Source organism: Thermobia domestica, chromosome 2, assembly GCF_964235325.1.
Source record: "Thermobia domestica chromosome 2, izTheDome1.hap1.1, whole genome shotgun sequence".
NCBI classification, from domain to species: Eukaryota; Metazoa; Arthropoda; class Insecta; order Zygentoma; family Lepismatidae; genus Thermobia; species Thermobia domestica.
Window position 1 is genome coordinate 18,050,782 of NC_137455.1, and position 18,826 is coordinate 18,069,607.

Below are 18,826 nucleotides of genomic sequence, written 5' to 3' on the forward strand. Positions count from 1 at the left end.
ACAAGACGAAAACATTGGTGTGAGGACTAGTGTAGTTATTGACTTGTCAATGATAATGGTGATGAGACACTCAGAAATACATTTACCATTCCTTCTATAATTATCTTTCAGCGATGCTGAAACATTTGTTAATTACCAGACTTTCTTTAAAGTAATATATCGTACGTCACATAAAGCAGGGTAGAATTACATTTAGAGAGAGACGTTTCTAGCTTCAGTACGAAAACAGTTTAAGCAAAATTTGCCTCTATTGTGTAGTTATCTTAAATTGACGTATTTTGAAGTGATTCTTCAGTGTTAAAACTTGTTAATGGTTAATAATTTTAAAATCCAAATCTTAGACCCACGAACAACACAATATAACCAGGATTTTTAAAACGTGATTTGTATATATGTGCGAATTGAAGTATTAAGTATAATAAAATCCACTGTTTCTAAAACATCAATATAAGAATAGTTTCGTTTACCAAGGAAACGAGATTTTTGCTTTAAAAGTTCACTACTTTTCTGAACTTGAAAGTGCATTTCTTTTCATAGATTGCTTTTAACAAAATAGCGTTCCAAACCAGAGGCTGTGTGTCGGGAAGGTCGTACAATGCCTCGTCGTTGAATGCAGTAGCAATTCCAGCAATTCTCGTCTTTGATGTTGAAAGCAGGGGCGTCATTTAGGGGGGGCAGGAGGGGGCAATCCCCCCCCCAAGAGTTTGAGGAATACATATACTTTAATAGATTGCCTACTAATATACTAGCACAAAACGTGAAAGTCTTATGTCGGTGGTGCTCTTGCCCCCCCCCCAAGCAAAGTCTGAAATGACGCCCCTGGTTGAAAGTATTATGACATATCACGGCTGCTGATTTCTTCTGTGACATTGGTGTTCATGTTGAACGGAACAAAATGCAACCTCAATGATGTAAATATTGAATTGGTCTCCAGTGGACAATACACAACAATGTACAGGGTCCCAAATGTCGCATTATATTACGGACCGAGAAAAACAAACTTTTATCCTTGGCTATGGCAGATCTGATAGCCATATTCCAAACACTGGCGTACGAATGTGGGGTGGTTGCGGAGCGAGCAGTGTCACCAAGAAGACTTCGATATCGTCTGGTAGAGCAGGACATAACTGCACGGCGCTCATTGTTGCATATCACTTTTGATTGCACAGCATAGCCGTGTACGGGTACAATGCTGCCAACATCGTGCATGGAGAGCCGAATTGCACAATATCCTCTTCGACGAATCCCGCTTCTGCGTGCAGTATTGTGATTACCATATCCGTGTCTGGCGGTATCGTGGAAATAGGTTGGACAACGCCTATATTCTGCATCACTACAATGAGTAGGTACTGGGCATTCTGGTATGACGGTCATTGAATTCGTGCTTCCTTGCGTCAAATACGCATTAATGCCACATCGATGAGGAGCCAGCGGTACATCAATGAGGTGTTGGACCTAATTGAATCCTTTTACTGTAGGTTTCCTGGGTACAATGTTTCACTGCTCTCCTGGCCGCTGTTTGCGTGATCTCTTGCCGATTGAATACGCATGTTTCCTGATTACGCATGGCTTGTCATACTTCAGAACGAGATCCTCTCTCTGCCTCCTCGTGTCACAACCGTTCTGGACGCCTATTGTGGACCCCTCTGGACTTCTTGCTAGGCTGTCGTGCCCCTATCACATCGCACAGACGGGTGAAAGTAATCATTCTACACTTTTACCTCAGAATATCTGTTTGCCACATTTGAGGTTACCACCTCTTCTCCCTAATGTTGCATTTCTAATGTTCAGCAGTGTAGTAGACAATCTAAAGTATCTATGAAACAAATTAAGTACTGAATTTGAGATATTGCTTATTCCAGTGTAATTTGATACCGTTCATAGAAGTGGTAGTTTGTAAGAAAAATGTCCCAATATAATCGTAGTCTCAACTTTCTGTTCATGTAAATTCCAATAATCAAACTAATGACCTTCCAAGTACCATTATTAGCATTAAGGATAACTCCAAAACCAAAACGTCTACACACTTTTTAGTGATCTAACTTTCAAAAAATCAAGAAAACCCTTAAAAACCTAGAAATTTGATTAAAATCTTATATTAAAAACTATTGAACTTCGAAAATTCACTATAATCAAAATAATTATTAGACCCAATGAAGCCAGGCCACATAAATTATTTCCTTCTTTGTCGTAAGTTAGTTTACGTCGCTACTGACCACAAATCTAAACCTGTACATTAGGGGAGAGGGGGAACTCATTAAAAATTTCCTGATCCAGTTGTAGTTAATGTAGAATACTGAAATTCTCCCTGTGTATGGATAAAAATCTCTATAGGATATGAGAAAAATTAATCTTTTAACTCCTAACATACAGGTACTAAAGTAAAATAAAGTGTAAAGATGGATCCAATTGAAGCCCGAGCGGTGTTCAAGTTTCTATACTTTAGGATATGAGAAAAATTTCATGTTTAACTCTTAATATGCAGGTACTAAAGTAAAATTCATAGGTGTCCGTATCCTTCAAGACAACGCTCCAGGTCACACTCGCAATCTGTCCAGACTAAGGATGGCCAATTCCGGAATTTTTATTTTCCGGAACCCGGAAAGTAAAATCTGAAAAAGTCTGGAATTCGGAAAATTCCGGATTTTGGAAAAATTCCGATTTTGGAAAATATTCGAAATTAGGAAATATTCCGATGTCTAAAAAATTCCGAAATTTTCTAAATTTCGATTTTTCCGAAATCCGGAAAGTGAAATTTCCGATTCCAGAAAATAAATTTTCCGGATTCGGAAAATTTTGACCATCCCTAGTCCAGACAGAAGGACAATCCTGTAGATGTGAAATCCTTCTTCATCCTCATAATCTTCTGACCTTGCACCATCTAATTTCACTTCTTTTTCTAGTATGAAGTCACAACTTCTGGAGCATTCTGCGGACTTCTACAAGCAAGGTCTATACAAATGCATAAACTGATAGAAAAAGTATGTAGCCATTACAGGTTCCACATAGAGAAGGACCAGTGTTTGTACTAAATTTCGTTTATGTAAGTCATAGGTAAGTGGGTCAGGGAAAATCTTTAATAAACACCCCATTTAGGTCTCCAGAACACCATAAACAGTGGCGGATCTTGAGAGAAGTAACATCAGTAAAAATTAAGTTTTTTATCGCTTTAAACTAAGGGAAGAAAACTTAATTCTTATTCAAGCCTTGTAAAGCGTTAGGTGGGTTTTCTTCCCTTGGTTGGAATTGATTCCAACGAGAACAAGGAGTCAAATTACGCCGAAATAAATAATATCTCAATTGGACGCCATTGTGTTTTTCCTTCCGAATTTGCTAAAGCCGTCAAATGTAGCAAATGAATAGCTAAAAACATTTATATTGTTTATATGCAGAAAGGAAGGATTTATGTTAATTAATATGATGTCAATTTTATATGGAATACTTCCTGTTAACATTTTTTTAAAAATTATTAGAACCTATGTGAATCTTGACACCACGTAAGTCTGTTCATAGGTACTGAAATGGCTGCTGATATATTTGTAGGTGTTTGTAAGGGAAGGAATACCTGTCTTTTGTATATATATATTAGATATTCAGGATACTTAAAAACTGTAGATCACATTGATTTTCTATACACATTTTGGGTTTTTCGTTTTTGTTTTACACACACAGATAATATGAATTAGATGTTCTATTTCCTTTTTTTTTCTTCATTCGATGTAATTTAGTGGGAGATGGATTAGTAGGCAGCTTGTATCGAAGCAGAAGATACACCCACTGAAGACGATGATTTTGGTACGCCTTCGGTGCCCTCGGATGGATGTTTTGAGCCTGCAAAAACAAAATTAATCTCTGATAATAATTACAAAGCGCTAAAATAAAGGACATCTAACAGTAAACAACTACTTACTGCAATAACAGTGATAAAATCTTCAGGAATCATGCGTGAATATTATTTATTTATTTATTTATTTATTTATTTATTTATTTTTGTCCTTTTAAAAGCATTCGAGCCACTATAAGGTACTGATTGGAATTTGTTTATTTAAATTTACACACTAATATACGAGAATGATTCAGAAAGTAATGCTTACGAGCCCACTACTTGGCCAATAGTACTGCAAACATTCTGAACTATTTATCATTAATGCACTGATGTTTAAGTTATATAATGTTACTCGTTTCATCTTCCTATCTCTTCTCGTTTCAGAGTAATGGAGCAATTCATGGCATCGAGTGGTGACGTCTGGTTGAAACAGCGGGTTGTCATTGAATTTCTGACTGCGGAGGATTGTACGCCCAGAAATATTCATTACCGGCGACGAGTCGCGGATACACCATTACGACCCGGAAACGAAGCGTCAGTCTATGGAGTACCGCCACACGTCCTCTCGTCGGCCAAAATATTCAGTTGCCCCATCTGCTGGCAAAGTGTTGTTGACATTCTGCCTCATCCTGCCTATAGTCCGGGTTTAGCGCTCTGCGACTTTTGGCTTCTTCCAAAACTTCAGGATCACCTCCTCAAGTCTTCGCCGACGACATGATCATTTAAATCAATCTTACTTTCCTTCTTGCCAAGGGCGACGATTTCTCTGTAAATTGGAGGGGAGGGGGAGGCTTTCAGATGCAGAAGGTATATATATGAGGATTTTAAGACAAATTGCATTCAAATTATGCCAAATATTGTATATTCATAAATACAATAGGGGGTCCACATGAGCTTTTTTGGGGGCGGCCCCCAGGATCGGCGCCCTTGCTTCTTGCCCATACCCAAGAGTCAAATAATCATTTAAATCAGTCTGAGTTTCTTTCTTATCCATTCCCAAATCTACTTTGGCATACTCTCAAATTTATTAAAGGTACGTTAAAGAAAAAGGCTTAGGACTGAAAAATCCAATTTTAGAATTCAGCTGTAATAACAAAAGTTTAGGGAAGTTTTGAGACATGACCTAGGATCATTTCTTTCAGGGCTGGCATAACTGCCATTTCGAAATTCAGCCTAGATCAATCAAATATTCAGCAGAGATCTTAAGTGGTTATAGCCCAAATGTATTTCTATTCAGATAGATGGGGCCGTAAGAGGAAGTGTTATTGCAATGAGTAAATTCAGAATTTAGGAGTCTGGAGGAAATTATATTCGAAATAAAATTGTGTATCTAGATTGGACAATATCCAACAAACGAGATTCTAAAGAATACACGCTGAATAAAGCTAGTACAGGTTAGAATTGGAAAGCAAATATTTTGCAACACTAAAACTATGTATATATTAAAATGCTAGGTTTATACGTTTTTGGTCAAGAAAAGTTTATAAGTTTGTGTCCATTTCTTTTGACAATGGTATCTCGGAAATCACAAGTTTTAGAAAGATGTCGTTTTCACTGATCGATTGCAAATTTTGTGTAGATTGTCCAGTTCTAATTGAATATATATTTTTTAAAAAATGACCGTTATTTCTTTATTACATTTTTTAGGGGTACACTGGAAGTATTGAAATTTTAAAAAGTAAAAGCATCATATCCTACTAGTTATATATTCTAACACCACACATTTGTACAGGGGTTAGTATATCTCCGGCGTTTGTTTTATGGACAAATGATAATGAAAAACTAAGAGTAACCATTTCTTCAGTCTAAGATGACTCTTTATTGTTTGGAGTGTTTTGCCCAATGAACATCATATATCATTGACATTATAATTAATTGTGTGCGTAATGTATTTGCTTACGTGTCAGAACCATCATACCTATCCCGTAGATTTTTATACTTATCAGACTTTCATACTAGAAGCACAAGATCACAAGATAATTTCTTGCTCTCCATACCCAGTCATAATTCTGATTCATACTCAAAATCCTTCACAGTAAGTACTACACGCCTCTGGAACAGTTTACCTCAATTAATACCCAACGTTTCCACAGTTGCCAAATTTTAAAAAATCTGTAAATTCCCTTTTCTTAAGTACATATTAGGATATTGGTAGCACATGAGACATCTTCGTTTTACCAGATTATTAATAACCCACATATGAACACACAATCAATAGGTAACCTATGTTAATTTGTACTGCTTATATATTCATACTTCTAGTACCGCTATATGCAATATGCAATTTAGGTTTCTCCATGTTATTTTGTTTCCTTTATTGTATATTATTTTCAATTTTTGTTTTGAAGTGTTTAACTATTTTTTTTTTACTTAAGTAGTATATTCTTTTTTTTATGTGGTTCAGTACTTTTCTTTTGTAATTGTTAATATTTTCTATGTATTGGTACTTTTTTTTATTTTTTTAAAATGTATGCACGTGGTTAAGTGCTCGGAGAAGGCTGCAGAGCCTTAACTTCGCCACGTAAAAGAAGTCATAAATAAATAAAATAAATAAATACTGCATGCAAGAAAAAAGAAAACACTGATCATACATGAGTTAGAAGCTCCAACCGGAAGTAGGCTCAAACCTTGCAGAGAGTATGAGATATTAAAAAAATAATCGAAAAATCTCCCCTTTATGATACCCCATTCCAATTTTTATCAAAACGCCCTTCACTTGTGTCTGTAAAGGGACATGTACAGATGTGAGAAATGACAAGGAGATCCATGCTCATATGTGAATGATGCGCTGTGTAGAGAGCACAGGTTCAACTAGTATATATTATTGTCAGTTTTATATTTAAAGAAAAAAAGTCTTAAACAACATTTGAAAGATGTAACAACTTACTGTTCTTAAGATGTTTTTTCCTCGGATGATTGGCACACGGTCTGGGCCCCATGAGATGCTTTCGCCATCCTTCTTCCCAAGGAGGGACATTTTGGTGACACAAAGGGCAGTGGTTGACTGACGAAGACGACTGGGTAGCTGAATATAGAAATATGCAAAACACCTAATTAGAGATAAATTCGTTTTTTCTATCAGTGGCGGCTAGTGTTAGTGTTGCAGCGTTGCGCAACGACCAAAGTATTTCAAGAAAAAAATATTATTATCAATAGTAATAAAGAACAAAAAAAAAACCTTTTTAATACTTGCATATATACACTTTAAATAACATATTTTTTACTTCGGTAACTGTCCGTTCCGTTAATCCGTTTTAAAAAGCGAAAAATAATCCGTCACAGAGTCTCTAATTTACATTGTGTTGCAGCGAGCATGCAACGACCAGATTCCTTCAGCGCGGCAATTGGAGCAAATGTTAAGTCTCCTTTCCCCTATCTCAGAAGTTAAAGGGGCTGGTCGTTGCAGTGCTTCTGCAACACAGCACGGTTTCCAGTGAACGAGAAGGTTTTTCACGCTAAATAAGATTTCTGAATTTTCTTTCACTAGCAATTAACAAATGGAATTTGTTTTTATGCATTCATATTTTTAAATTACGGGACCATACTGAAACAAATCAATATAATGACAATTAAAAAAGTGATTGCAAAATTACAAAATAAGAAAGAAAATATCTAGTAGAGAAGAAAACAAATGAAAGTAGACCCGCATTTACAAGTTAATTCTTAGCTTATATGATAATGAAGGCTTCTTCTACAGTAATTTGTGAATCAAATATTAATAAGTCTGTATGTAGAATCGCTCCCCTCCCCCCCTCTGTATTTTAGTATAAACATTTCTTTTATAAAATAAGTATGTTTTATACCCTTGATAATTTCCGCATAAAACTGTATGATGGGGAACGCCACATTGAATTTGGGACTAGTTAGCAATGCTCAGGGGCGTAGCCACGAGGGGGTCCACCGGGTCCGGACCTCCCAAAAATTTCGAAACTTGACTAACATTTGTAGACTTTCTTAATAAACTATACTTTTTTTAACACAGAAACGATTGATGTATGCTAAATATTTTATTTTACGCCTCATCATGTACTCTTCTTTTCTTATAAAAATAATCGTTCTATCATTTTTTCTAAAAATATAGGTGACAGTAAGTAAGAATTAGCTACTTATCGTCTTTTCGAGTGCAGTATAAGACAGGTTCCATATTATGTAGACGTATTGGACCCTCAAATACTTTGGGCCCCTTCCAGTTAACATTTCTGGGTGTAGAACTGGCAGTGCTGTTTGTTTTGATGTTTTTTGATTGTTTTGGCTTCTGTTACATGCTGATCCTTCATCTGGCGGGTTTCGAGGTTTTCTTTCCAGAACATATCACATTGGTAAGCATTGTTTCGCCTCATGTGGAAGTATATTGTGTTCATCGTGCATTGCGTAACAAGCAAGACGGATGATTTGGAATGTAGTTTTTTCTTTTACGCAAATGTGTGTGTGTTGATGTATGAATATGTGACATTCGGAATTCATATACCAGTACCTGTTTTGTATCAGCTGGTTTGGTTTTTAATCATTAGGTTTAATTTTATTGTGTGTGCTTTAATTCTGTAAATAACCTACAAATTCTGAATGAATTGTATACCATGACTTCTGTAAATAACTTACAAAAAACATTGACCAGCTTTCAACTGAGGAAAAATTTGCAATTAAGGCTTAGACAAAATAAGCAAAGGGTAATTCAGGAGAGTGTTCGAAAAAAAAATCCAGTTTAAATTTACAGGATATCTTATGCAGTAGTGTTGTTTGCACCAGATACATTTCCTCAATTTATTTTAAATTTTGCTGGATAAACTGTGAATAAAGTGTGTTCAATGTACATTATTTTATAACACTAATCTCTGCTACAGACTCTCTTCAGTCAACGCTGAAGAGGAATTCGGATCACTGTCAAGGACTGAGTTTGCTAGAATGAATCGTTCGCAATAATCTAGAAAAAAATATTTAGTGAATATTTAATAAGCTTTGAAATTAATATTAGCAGTACCTGTGGCGTCAGCAAAAGACGAAAAGTTTTTTTCCACATGAGAAAGACAAGGAATTGAATGTCCAAAGAAAGGTTATCACGATTGGTTATGCTTTCCATCGAAAAAGACCTGACAATAAGTATACCAGAGTTCAACCAGCATGTATTAGACAGATTTGCTCCAATCAAAGAGAAGAGAATGAATTTACTAATTAATTAAGGTGATTAATCGGATAAAATGTTCTGCTTTTTTATTTTTAAAAAACAGAATTTTATTTAATTTAACATGTCACATAGCATTTGCATCTAAAATTATGCTGATTAGTCAATGAATCAACTTTATATCTTCTGTCTCTTATCGTTCGTACTGCAACACCCGAAACCATAATCCACCGGCCGCCACTGTTTTCTATACAATTAATATTAATTACAATATTTAGAAAATAACATTGAATTGCTTAAAGGTTTCTAGCCTAACATTTTATGGATTACCAATGCTGTTAAGAAAAATGCCATAGAAAAAAAAATCAATTTCAAACATGGAGATGAAAATTTTTATTGATAACATTAGAACAAAGAAAAATTTGTACAAATATTACAATAGAAACAAACATAAATGAAATATGTGAGTTTAACGTCCCACGATTATGGCTGTTAGGCTAAGGGAGACAATGATTAAAGCAAGTGAATGGTCATGGAAGAATTGGTGGAATGAAAAAGTGGGAGGAAACGGAAGTACCGCGAGCAAACCCACGGACACAATGTTGTCCACCACAAACTTACTTGGCCGGGATTAAACCAGGGACTTACACACCAGAGGTAAGCGCACTGAGCTACCGCGCCCCCAATAGAAACAAACAGATAGTTTAAATAATGGAAATACGCATGTACAGTAACTTGCAATCTTTGTGAGTTAGTATCACTTAACATTGTTGGACTGCAACTGTTTGGTATTAGTGATGTGTTGGGTTACAATAAGTAGTATGCGAGTTAGTGTAGTACGGATTCGTATCTGCAATAGACCAATCGTTGATAATGCAAATTGAGAGGCCTTTTTAGGGGTCGTCCACATATTACGTAACGCCGCCAAGGAGGAAGAGATTCGGCCTTGCAATACGAAGTGTGACAAGGGGGTAACAGGAGGTTTAGGTCTTCGTTACGTAACGCATGGTTTTTTGCTGTAATTTTTATTTTTATTCTCAGATTTATATACAATCTTTGAAACAATTTTATTCATTTTTTTCTTTTTTATAAATAAACTAGCAGAATGCCTGTTCCTCACACGGGAAAATGCGTTTCAAATTGGACATAAAGGGCACCAAAACTGTCGCGAATCAACTTAAGAACCCCAAGAACTATGAATTCGAAGCTAATATCGATATGTCACCATCCCCCCCTTATGAGTACTAATAGGTGATAAATTTTAATTTAAACGGCATCGAAAGTGTTACTGTTCATCTCAGCGACTCCAAAAACTATGGACTCGACAATAATATCGGTGATTTTCGAACATGCCATCCCTAGCCTTCCCCCAAGTTGCGGGACTGAATTTGGATTTAAACGGTATCGAAAGCTTAACTGTCTATCTCGGCGACCCCGAAAACTATGGATTTGACACTAACACCGGTCATTTTCGATTATATTTATATATATCTTCTTTCCCCAAGTTGCACCTTCAAAGTGAAATGATAAAGTACGTCCCAGGCCAGAACTTCATCCATGATGAAAATTTGATCGAGATCGGTCGGGTGGTTAAGAGTTATTAAGTTACAGATATAGTCAGTTTCATTTTTATATATAAAGAAATATTTCTGTTATGGAAAATTGCGAACTATAGCCTATATAATTTGAATCATACAGAAGGGATTCGAAGACGCACTAGACAACAGCATGACTGGCGACGAACCCTGCGTGTATTACAATACAATAAAGCTCCGTTTTGAGGATATTGTAGGAATGGATTTACGGAACACGCTTTTTTTTCTGGAGTTAGTTGTTAGTGGTCGTAACCACCGGTTGAAAATGATCTCGTGTTCCCTCTCGTATCGATATTTCTGAGATTATTATCTAAAACCTTTGATTTGAATCATCATCACTCCTTTCTTCTACTCGTAAGGTCTTTCGCATGTGAAACAGAAATTCTTTTTCGTGAATTAATATTTTCTGCGATGGAACGATTCACGATTTGCTGATCAAAATAAGAAATGAAAAACCTAATTCGTAGGATATTCATCTCATATTATTTTTTTTATTTGAATATTTCTGAAGAAATCGAATGTACTCACATTCTCGCACTGATTTAGGACAAGAAGAATTTGAAAAGGGATAAACTGAAGTTAAAAGTCCAAAGAAAATGCTCGAAAGCTTGTTCACAAATGATATGTCCCTACTCCTTCACGTGTACAGACACTTCAATTTGTGGTCGACGAGGAAGAGAGCTTTGCATCGTCAACACTAGTGAATTTCAAATGTACGAAGCATCCTGGATTGCTGAAAAAGAGGTCGATGTTAGTTCTTTAGATCCTGTTTCACCTGCATCTTCCGGTAGAATTTCCTCCTTGTCATCATCGGTGACCTAAAAGGATGGATGCGATCTCCTTGGGAAAACGACAGTATGCAATGTTGAAGAATTAGAACTGGTTAATTAAGCAACCTTATGGGGTTAAAATATTATAACGGTTCTACCATTTTCTAATACGTACGTTGATTTATTGTCGAAAACACTACACATATATTCAGAATAGAAGAATTCTGTAATAAAAAGTTCTACCGTTAAAAATAGTGTTTTAATGTAATAACCCCCAAAATAAGCAAAATTGGTGAAAAAACAAAAATCAAAAAGTGTTACATAACGAAGGGGGAAGGGGTTCGGCTTTGCATTACGAAGTGTGACAAGGGGAAGGGACGGGGTAAAAATTGGTCAAAAATAGCGTTACGTAATATGTGGACGGAATTGCGGAATTAGCTGGAGACAGTGTATCCAAACAGTGTTTCTTTCAGAAAATATTTGTATAGTGTTTCATGTATTACAGAAAACATGTAATACTCTAAAACTACGTATTAACAAAGTCTACAGCTAATTATCTTACATTTTTCTGAATATTACTTCTTACACGCACAGAAAGTACAAGTGATTAGTTTTAATTAGTATGATGCTTAATACCAATGCTAATATTACTACTATAGTATAATGTCGTTGGCTCGTTGGCTTCCCGCGAAAAGTTGTAATGACGTTTATGGGGAGTGGTCAACTTGGTTACTTGTGGTTCGCTGAGCGTAGTAGACGGTTGATGGTGATTGGCTACCCTCTTACTACACCCCCAGTGAGGAGCAGATCCAAGCGCGGGAAGCCAACGGCGTTATACCTTCTGGACTATAATAATAATAATCAATTTTGTTCTGCCACACAAAGATATGACATAGTTATTTCGGAATACTTACGAACACAGGCAAGTGATTTTAAATGATCGTTGTAAGATTCCAACGGAATGGCTTCAGTGCATTTTGAGCATTTTGTATACTGAGATCTGGCATCACATTCACCTAAAAAGGAAAAAAAAAAGTTCAATACATACACAGACATGTTCAGAAATGCCGATCACCCATCTCTCAAAGACCCTGCCGTGTTACCCGAACCAAGTATGTACTAGGTATTGTAAAATATGCAAACAAATATGATAATTTGCTTTTAGCAATGCTTTATGATGGTATCACTGTGTAGCATTTAAACTACATAAATCTCTCATGCCATTAAGCTTAACAAAATAACAAGAACCGTCGCCTAACTCCATTTCAAATTACGAAAGAATACACTTTTTGGAGTACAACTAAGAAAATGTAGCTAAGGAAAGATGACCAGTTATAATAAATAACTACGTTCACATTACGTGATAAAACGAAGAATATGTCAGTATTGTCACACTCACAAAAGACGTAGAGCGAATTTTTGCACTAAGCTTTACGTCATTTCAGTTATTATGCTGGTAGGCCGTGAATTCGTTCTGCCTCCCCTTTGGCATAAGTATTTTTATCCATTATAAACACACTCCGCCTTATGCAGAGTCGTTTTGACGTATGATTAGTGTCATATTAAAGGCCTGACTACTGCAGAAAATATATGTTAGTCGAACTCTGTAGTATGGCACTAATCATGCTCCAGAACGACTCTGCATAAGGCCCACTATGTCTAAGTTCGTACATATATTTTAACTATTACACGTATTAGCGATAACTTCAAGAAATATACACCAATCTCAAACTGTAAATCACTATATTTGATAAGAAATGATTGATTTTACATCACAGTTCGCTCACACACTTATTATAAGACATTTCCCTCTACAAAATGCTCGAGCACTGCTGCCCTGATTACAAGGAATAGATAAAAATATACAACGTTGTCGTTGTACCATTCATTTCATTATCACACCTTGTGTATTTCTAAACTTGTCTTTTACTTTAGAGAACGTATACATGGGACGTGATGTATATTGGGTAATTAAATTTATTTCACACCCTACCAATCCTATGTAAGTTAGGAGTTGGGGAGATTTGCATTCCACTTTCTCCTTTCTTGATAAAGGGGAAATAATGTTCTTAGGAGCAACCAATGGCGTATTTAAGGGGGGCTTTCGGGCTTAAGCCCCCCTCCGAAATTTTATTTACTATATTAAAGTAAATGAAATATCTTGCAGAATTTTCAATTTCTAGGACTGAAGTTAACGAAGCCCCCCCCTCCGGAAACAAAATAGTAAATACGCCACTGGAAGCAACTATCTGCTCTGTGAGCACCACAGAGCACTATTAGAGAGGAATAATCACTACTTCACTTCAGTAATTTGCACGATAGAGGGCGCTTGTTGACATGTTTCTCAATGCGTATGCGAGGGTGTCTCATTCTAACCAGCGCGGTTTTATTTAATATACAGGTCTACCAATAACCGAACTTTTCAGACACACCTTTATTTATTTATTTTTTAAAAAAATCTTGTTGAGTTTTTCTTTCATGTAACATAAGTTGCGTGTTATTTGAATAAATAAACGTGAGCTATTAATTAACTTTGAAATCGAAAAGACACTTACAATAGCTCTGTATTTTATTATTTGTTGTGAAGTACAGATATTCTCGTTTTTCAACATATTTACTTCCTTCTATTTTATTTTTGACATAAGTTTTTTTTCTTATTTACTTACCAATCAAATGATCCGTCAAACTGGCAATTTCAACTACTTGTTTACAGTGCGAACATCGAGTTAACATTGGACAAGACTTCCAGTAGTGGATGTTGAGTCCTTCTTCTGTAAAAGAACTGTCCTTTGTGAAGCAGAAGATGCACATCCTATGGAAAACAAAAGATTTACAACGTTCTTTTTTGTAGTTGTTTTCTGTAGATATAAATTACTCCTTAAAACACATATTGAAATATCAAGGATATCAACAGAGATTTAAATGTTGGGTACTGATTGAAGATAGAACTGAGCATCGCAGGTGATTCTTACATAAAGAAGTTTGTTGTTCTGTAACTGTATAAGAGAACAACAAAATGTAATGTAATTACATATTTTTTTTAAAGATATTCATTTTACATTCTTAGCCCTTTAAACTACAAGTTCATGTATGTTCAAGAGAGATAAGTTATCATACGAGGGAGGGCCGAAAATATTCGGATTTTCCTGACAAAAAGCATGGACTAGAGAATAGGGCGCTTGCATCGTCTGTGACTACGTCCTTCATTGCACGTCAGGCTTCCACGTGACGATTCCTTTGCTCTTCGCTGAGAGGTCTGGGCACAAACTTAGCAGCCACTTGTCGTGCAAAATGCTCTGAATAGAGCTACAGGATAACCCGGATAATTCTTCGAGTTGGTCGATTGCTGTGCGTTGATCTTCTCTGATGAGATTACGGATTTTGGCGATGTTGTCTTCGGCTCCCGCACTTGAAGGACAACTGGAACTATGCTAATCTTAATGGCCATTTCTTCCCTTTTCAACCGAGCAAACCATTCGTACACTTGCGTTTTACTGAGAACATGTTTTTTGTGAGCTGTTTGCATCATCACAACAGTTTCTGCTGTGTTCTTGCCAAGTAAAAACACAATTTCACAGTCGAACGTTGTTCGTGAGAATCTGGCATTTCTTCGTGTCACAAGTGCACCATAGACACACAAACAGAACTGCCAGAAAAAACACACGCGTCATTGACGCCACTTGACATACTAACGCAGAAGAGGTCCTCCCAGGGGATACGGACAAAATCTCGCGGCCGAAACATCGCCGCCCAAAACCTCGCGGGACAAAATCTCGCCGGGCCAAAACCTCGCGTGGCCACAACCTCGCCGCTCAAAACCTCACGTGGCCAAAACCTCGCCGCCCAAAATCTCGCCGGGCCAAAACCTCGCCACCCAAAACATCGCGTGGCCAAAACCTCGCCGCGAATGAAACTTTTCTTTAAAATTTACCCAATGAGTTTCTTAATATGCAATTTCACATTACAAATAATAATAATAATAATAATAATAATAATAATAATAATAATAATAATAATAATAATAATAATAATAATAATAATAATAATAATAATAATAATAATAATATACAAAACGTCGTGTACGTGGGCTTTCTCGGGTTATTCCCGTTTCCTCCCACTTTCTTTATTCGATCATTTCCTTCATCCTGGTCATCTACGTCTCCTTTAACCTACAGGGCATAATCAAGGGACGTAAAAACTCATATATTATTTCATACTTTCATAAATATTATTAGATTTTTGTTAAAATTTTAAGTTTTTGGATGTTCCAAAGTTCACGAAACTAACCCCGTTAGTTGTCATTAGTTTCCTTATGCAGACTTTCTTTCCCTATAACCAGTTTAAAAACGTCCTGTCGCCCTACCTTCACATTGAAATCCTCTAATACAGAAATAGAATTTTCATATGGTATCCCGGGACTTGGTCAAATACCCGTGATACTTCTTCTGAAACAGGGTCTTTTATACCGTCATCCTTATCATCTGTTGGAACATTTACATTTTGGTCAGGCGATATTTTGGGCGTAGGTTTTGGCCCGGCGAGATTTTGGCCCGCGACGTTTTGGGCGGCGAGGTTTCAGCCAGGCGAGATTTTGTCCCGCGAAGTTTTGGGCGGCGAGGTTTTGGCCAGGCGAGATTTTGTCCCGCGAAGTTTTGGGCGGCGAGGTTTTGGCCAGGCGAGGTTTCGGCCCGGCGAGGTTTCGGCCCGGCGAGATTTGGGGCCGCGAGGTTTTGGTCCGCGAGGTTGTCGCCGCGAGGTTTTGTACCCAAACCCCTCCCGGAGCGCCTCAGCGGTGCAACCTCATACTAGAAGTACACGACACGCAGGGGTACGATTCCGGTTATTTTTGGGTCTCCCTTCGTATACCGAATCGGAAATAAATTACTAAATATGCTCGTAGTCATAGTACTGTCTTAAGTCTCTCTACATTTTGAGAAGTTGTTAAACATGTCATAGCTTTGTATTATTAAAAAAAAAAAATAAATAAAATTAACGCACTCTTTTTTTAATTTATGTTCCCCCACATACATATTGTTTATTGTATGTATTACCACGTGTTACAGAAGAAGTATCTAAAAACAAATACGTCCAAACATTACAGACGACGTGTCGAAATTTTATGTTTTCATAAATAGGAAAATGATTAATAAATACACTGAGATAAGTTTACTGAGAACTGGATTTACCATTGCAATTCAAACAAGCAAGAAACAAATAAAGATTGAGAGAGAGAGAGAGAGAAACGACTAATGAATGAGTGAACACTTAAGCTTTACTTCAACATAGCAAAGCTTATTTTAAATTTTTAAAGCTAATATGATTTCGGCATTTTAATTTACTACCAGCATGCCGTATTGGCTCATACCGGTGATCAGGTTCGTATTTAGGTAAGTGCTATTCTGTGCTCAAGCACAGGGCGGCAGAATTTAGGGGGCGGCAAAATTTTGGAATTCTTTTTAAGATTCATAATAAAGTAATATTTAAAACTAGCAACCCGCAGAGTCCCGCGCAAGAGCGAGAAAATATGTTAATGTATTTATTTCGCTCTAATTACAGTAGTTACTAATTAGCTAGCATATCTGATTATTTTTAAAAAGTCATCCCTCTCACCCCCACCCCAAGGAGCGAGGTTGAACTTGAACGTCATAAAAATCTTATCTTCCAGTTATCTTTCTTAGTTTCGACTTCGAAATCGCTCTTGTCTTACTTATAACAATCACTATTATTAATAACACCAATACACCGTTAAACTTAGCGACCTCGAAAACTATGAATTCAACACTAATATCTGTCGTTTTCGATTATTTTTTAAAATCTCACCCCTTCCTGGGGAGTAGAGTATGACCTTGAAGTTGAATTTAATTAAAAGTTCACTATTCATCTCAGGGACCCCAAAAACTATGAATTCAACTCTAATATTGGCCGTTTTCAGGGGGGAATCATTTAGAGCACAGGGGCGCACAATATATAAATACGGGCCTGCCGGTGATATGCCACCCTTAATTGTTTACACCTTTTAAGTTCAGCAAATCGTGAAGAAATATTCTAAAAGATAATCAAATGAAATAATCATAATATCAAATAATCATTAAGTTTGTAAACATAAAGCACCATAATAAACATATAGAAGCTCATTAAAAAAAAAAAAAAAGAAACAAATTACTAGTCAGAACAAATGTTTTGTTCTGTTGAAATGTGTTACTGGATGTTCATTAACAATTAGAAGGTGTAATCAAATAGTACGGTGAATGTAGTTGCACAGTGCCACCTATCGACGTTGTATCCATTTCAACTAGTAAGCCACGTAGCCTAAACCTTTGGTACAATTTGAACGAGTTGTGACATGTTAGTTGGCTTCCAGAGACAGAAGAGTGAGGACGTGATAAGGGTGTCTGTTGCGTGAACATTAAGTTTCGTTCTAAGCTGCAAAAAAGTGTCAAAGAAGCTAACGAACTGTTAAAATCAAAGTATGACGATGAAGCGATGGTATTGAAGACTGTTTACAAATGGTATGAGGGATCCAAAAGTAGCAAGGAGTAGGTTGAGAACGAGCAACTATCGAGACGTTCTTCGACGTCAAAAACAGATTAAAATGTGCAAAAAAAAAGAAAGAAAAGAAAAGAAAAGAAAAAAAAAGAAAAAGGCACAAATAATTTGTTCAAACAGGCGAATGACTATTCGAGGGCTTTCCAAAGAACTAAACATCTCGTACGAGTCCGTGAAAAGCATTTTAACCGCCGATTAGATGGGCAAATGGCTCCCTTCTTCACCACGAAAACGTGCCGTGCCAAATCTTGCTTTTGATCTGCGAGTTTTTGGCCCCGGGAAAAGTGTTCCTGCCTGTCCACATCCACCTTATTCGCCAGATTTAGTATCATGCGACTTCTGGCTCCTCCCAAAAATTAAAACTGTTTTTAAAGGAAAACGTTTTGACACCATTCCTGGCATTGAGAGAAACACGACAGAGCAGCTGAACGCCCTTCCAAAAGAAGCCTTCCAGAAATGCTTCCAGTCAGGGATTTAACGTTGGAATAAGTGCATTGCTCGCCAAGGATGGTACTTTGAAGGAGATTAAATCAAATTCCATGTAAGCTTATTATTTTGTTTGTAATCAAATTATTCACTGTACTTTTTGATCACACTTCGTAAATGTGCTTCCTATCTAAATTAAACTATTTAACAATATACATATATAAAATAGCATGTGGATTGTCAACTCTTCTCACAAATTGTTTAAGAGTATAAATTCTCAAACAGTTTAAATTGGACAATAGGAAAAGAACTATTAAATTTTATTAATTACCCAGCCCGACGTCCCATCAGAACAAAACAAACGTTCTCATTTATTATTATAGTTATACAATTTTCATTATTATTGAGAATGATGGTAGGTACAAATGTTTCCCGATCTTCGGTCATTGGAGAAGTTACAGAAAGTGTGCCGTACTCACCCAATATGTTGGTACTTTAGGTAATTGTAAAGGCTGTGTAATAGGCTATCTTAAATAGAATATCA

The 18,826-nt window shown here is 36.5% G+C and overlaps 1 protein-coding gene across 1 annotated transcript in view; it reads right to left on the reverse strand.

Moving 5' to 3' along the window:
* The window catches only part of LOC145670990 (centrosomal protein of 104 kDa), a 279,449-nt gene continuing 260,623 nt past the window's right edge, over positions 1-18,826 (reverse strand). The window contains exons 14-17 of the mRNA XM_081739624.1: positions 13,977-14,122; positions 12,225-12,326; positions 6,714-6,851; positions 1-3,831 (exon numbers count right to left, since the gene is read on the reverse strand). Of these exons, the coding sequence (XP_081595750.1) occupies positions 3,740-3,831; positions 6,714-6,851; positions 12,225-12,326; positions 13,977-14,122 (478 nt within the window). The 3' untranslated portion in view covers positions 1-3,739. The remainder of the gene's footprint in view (positions 3,832-6,713; positions 6,852-12,224; positions 12,327-13,976; positions 14,123-18,826) is intronic.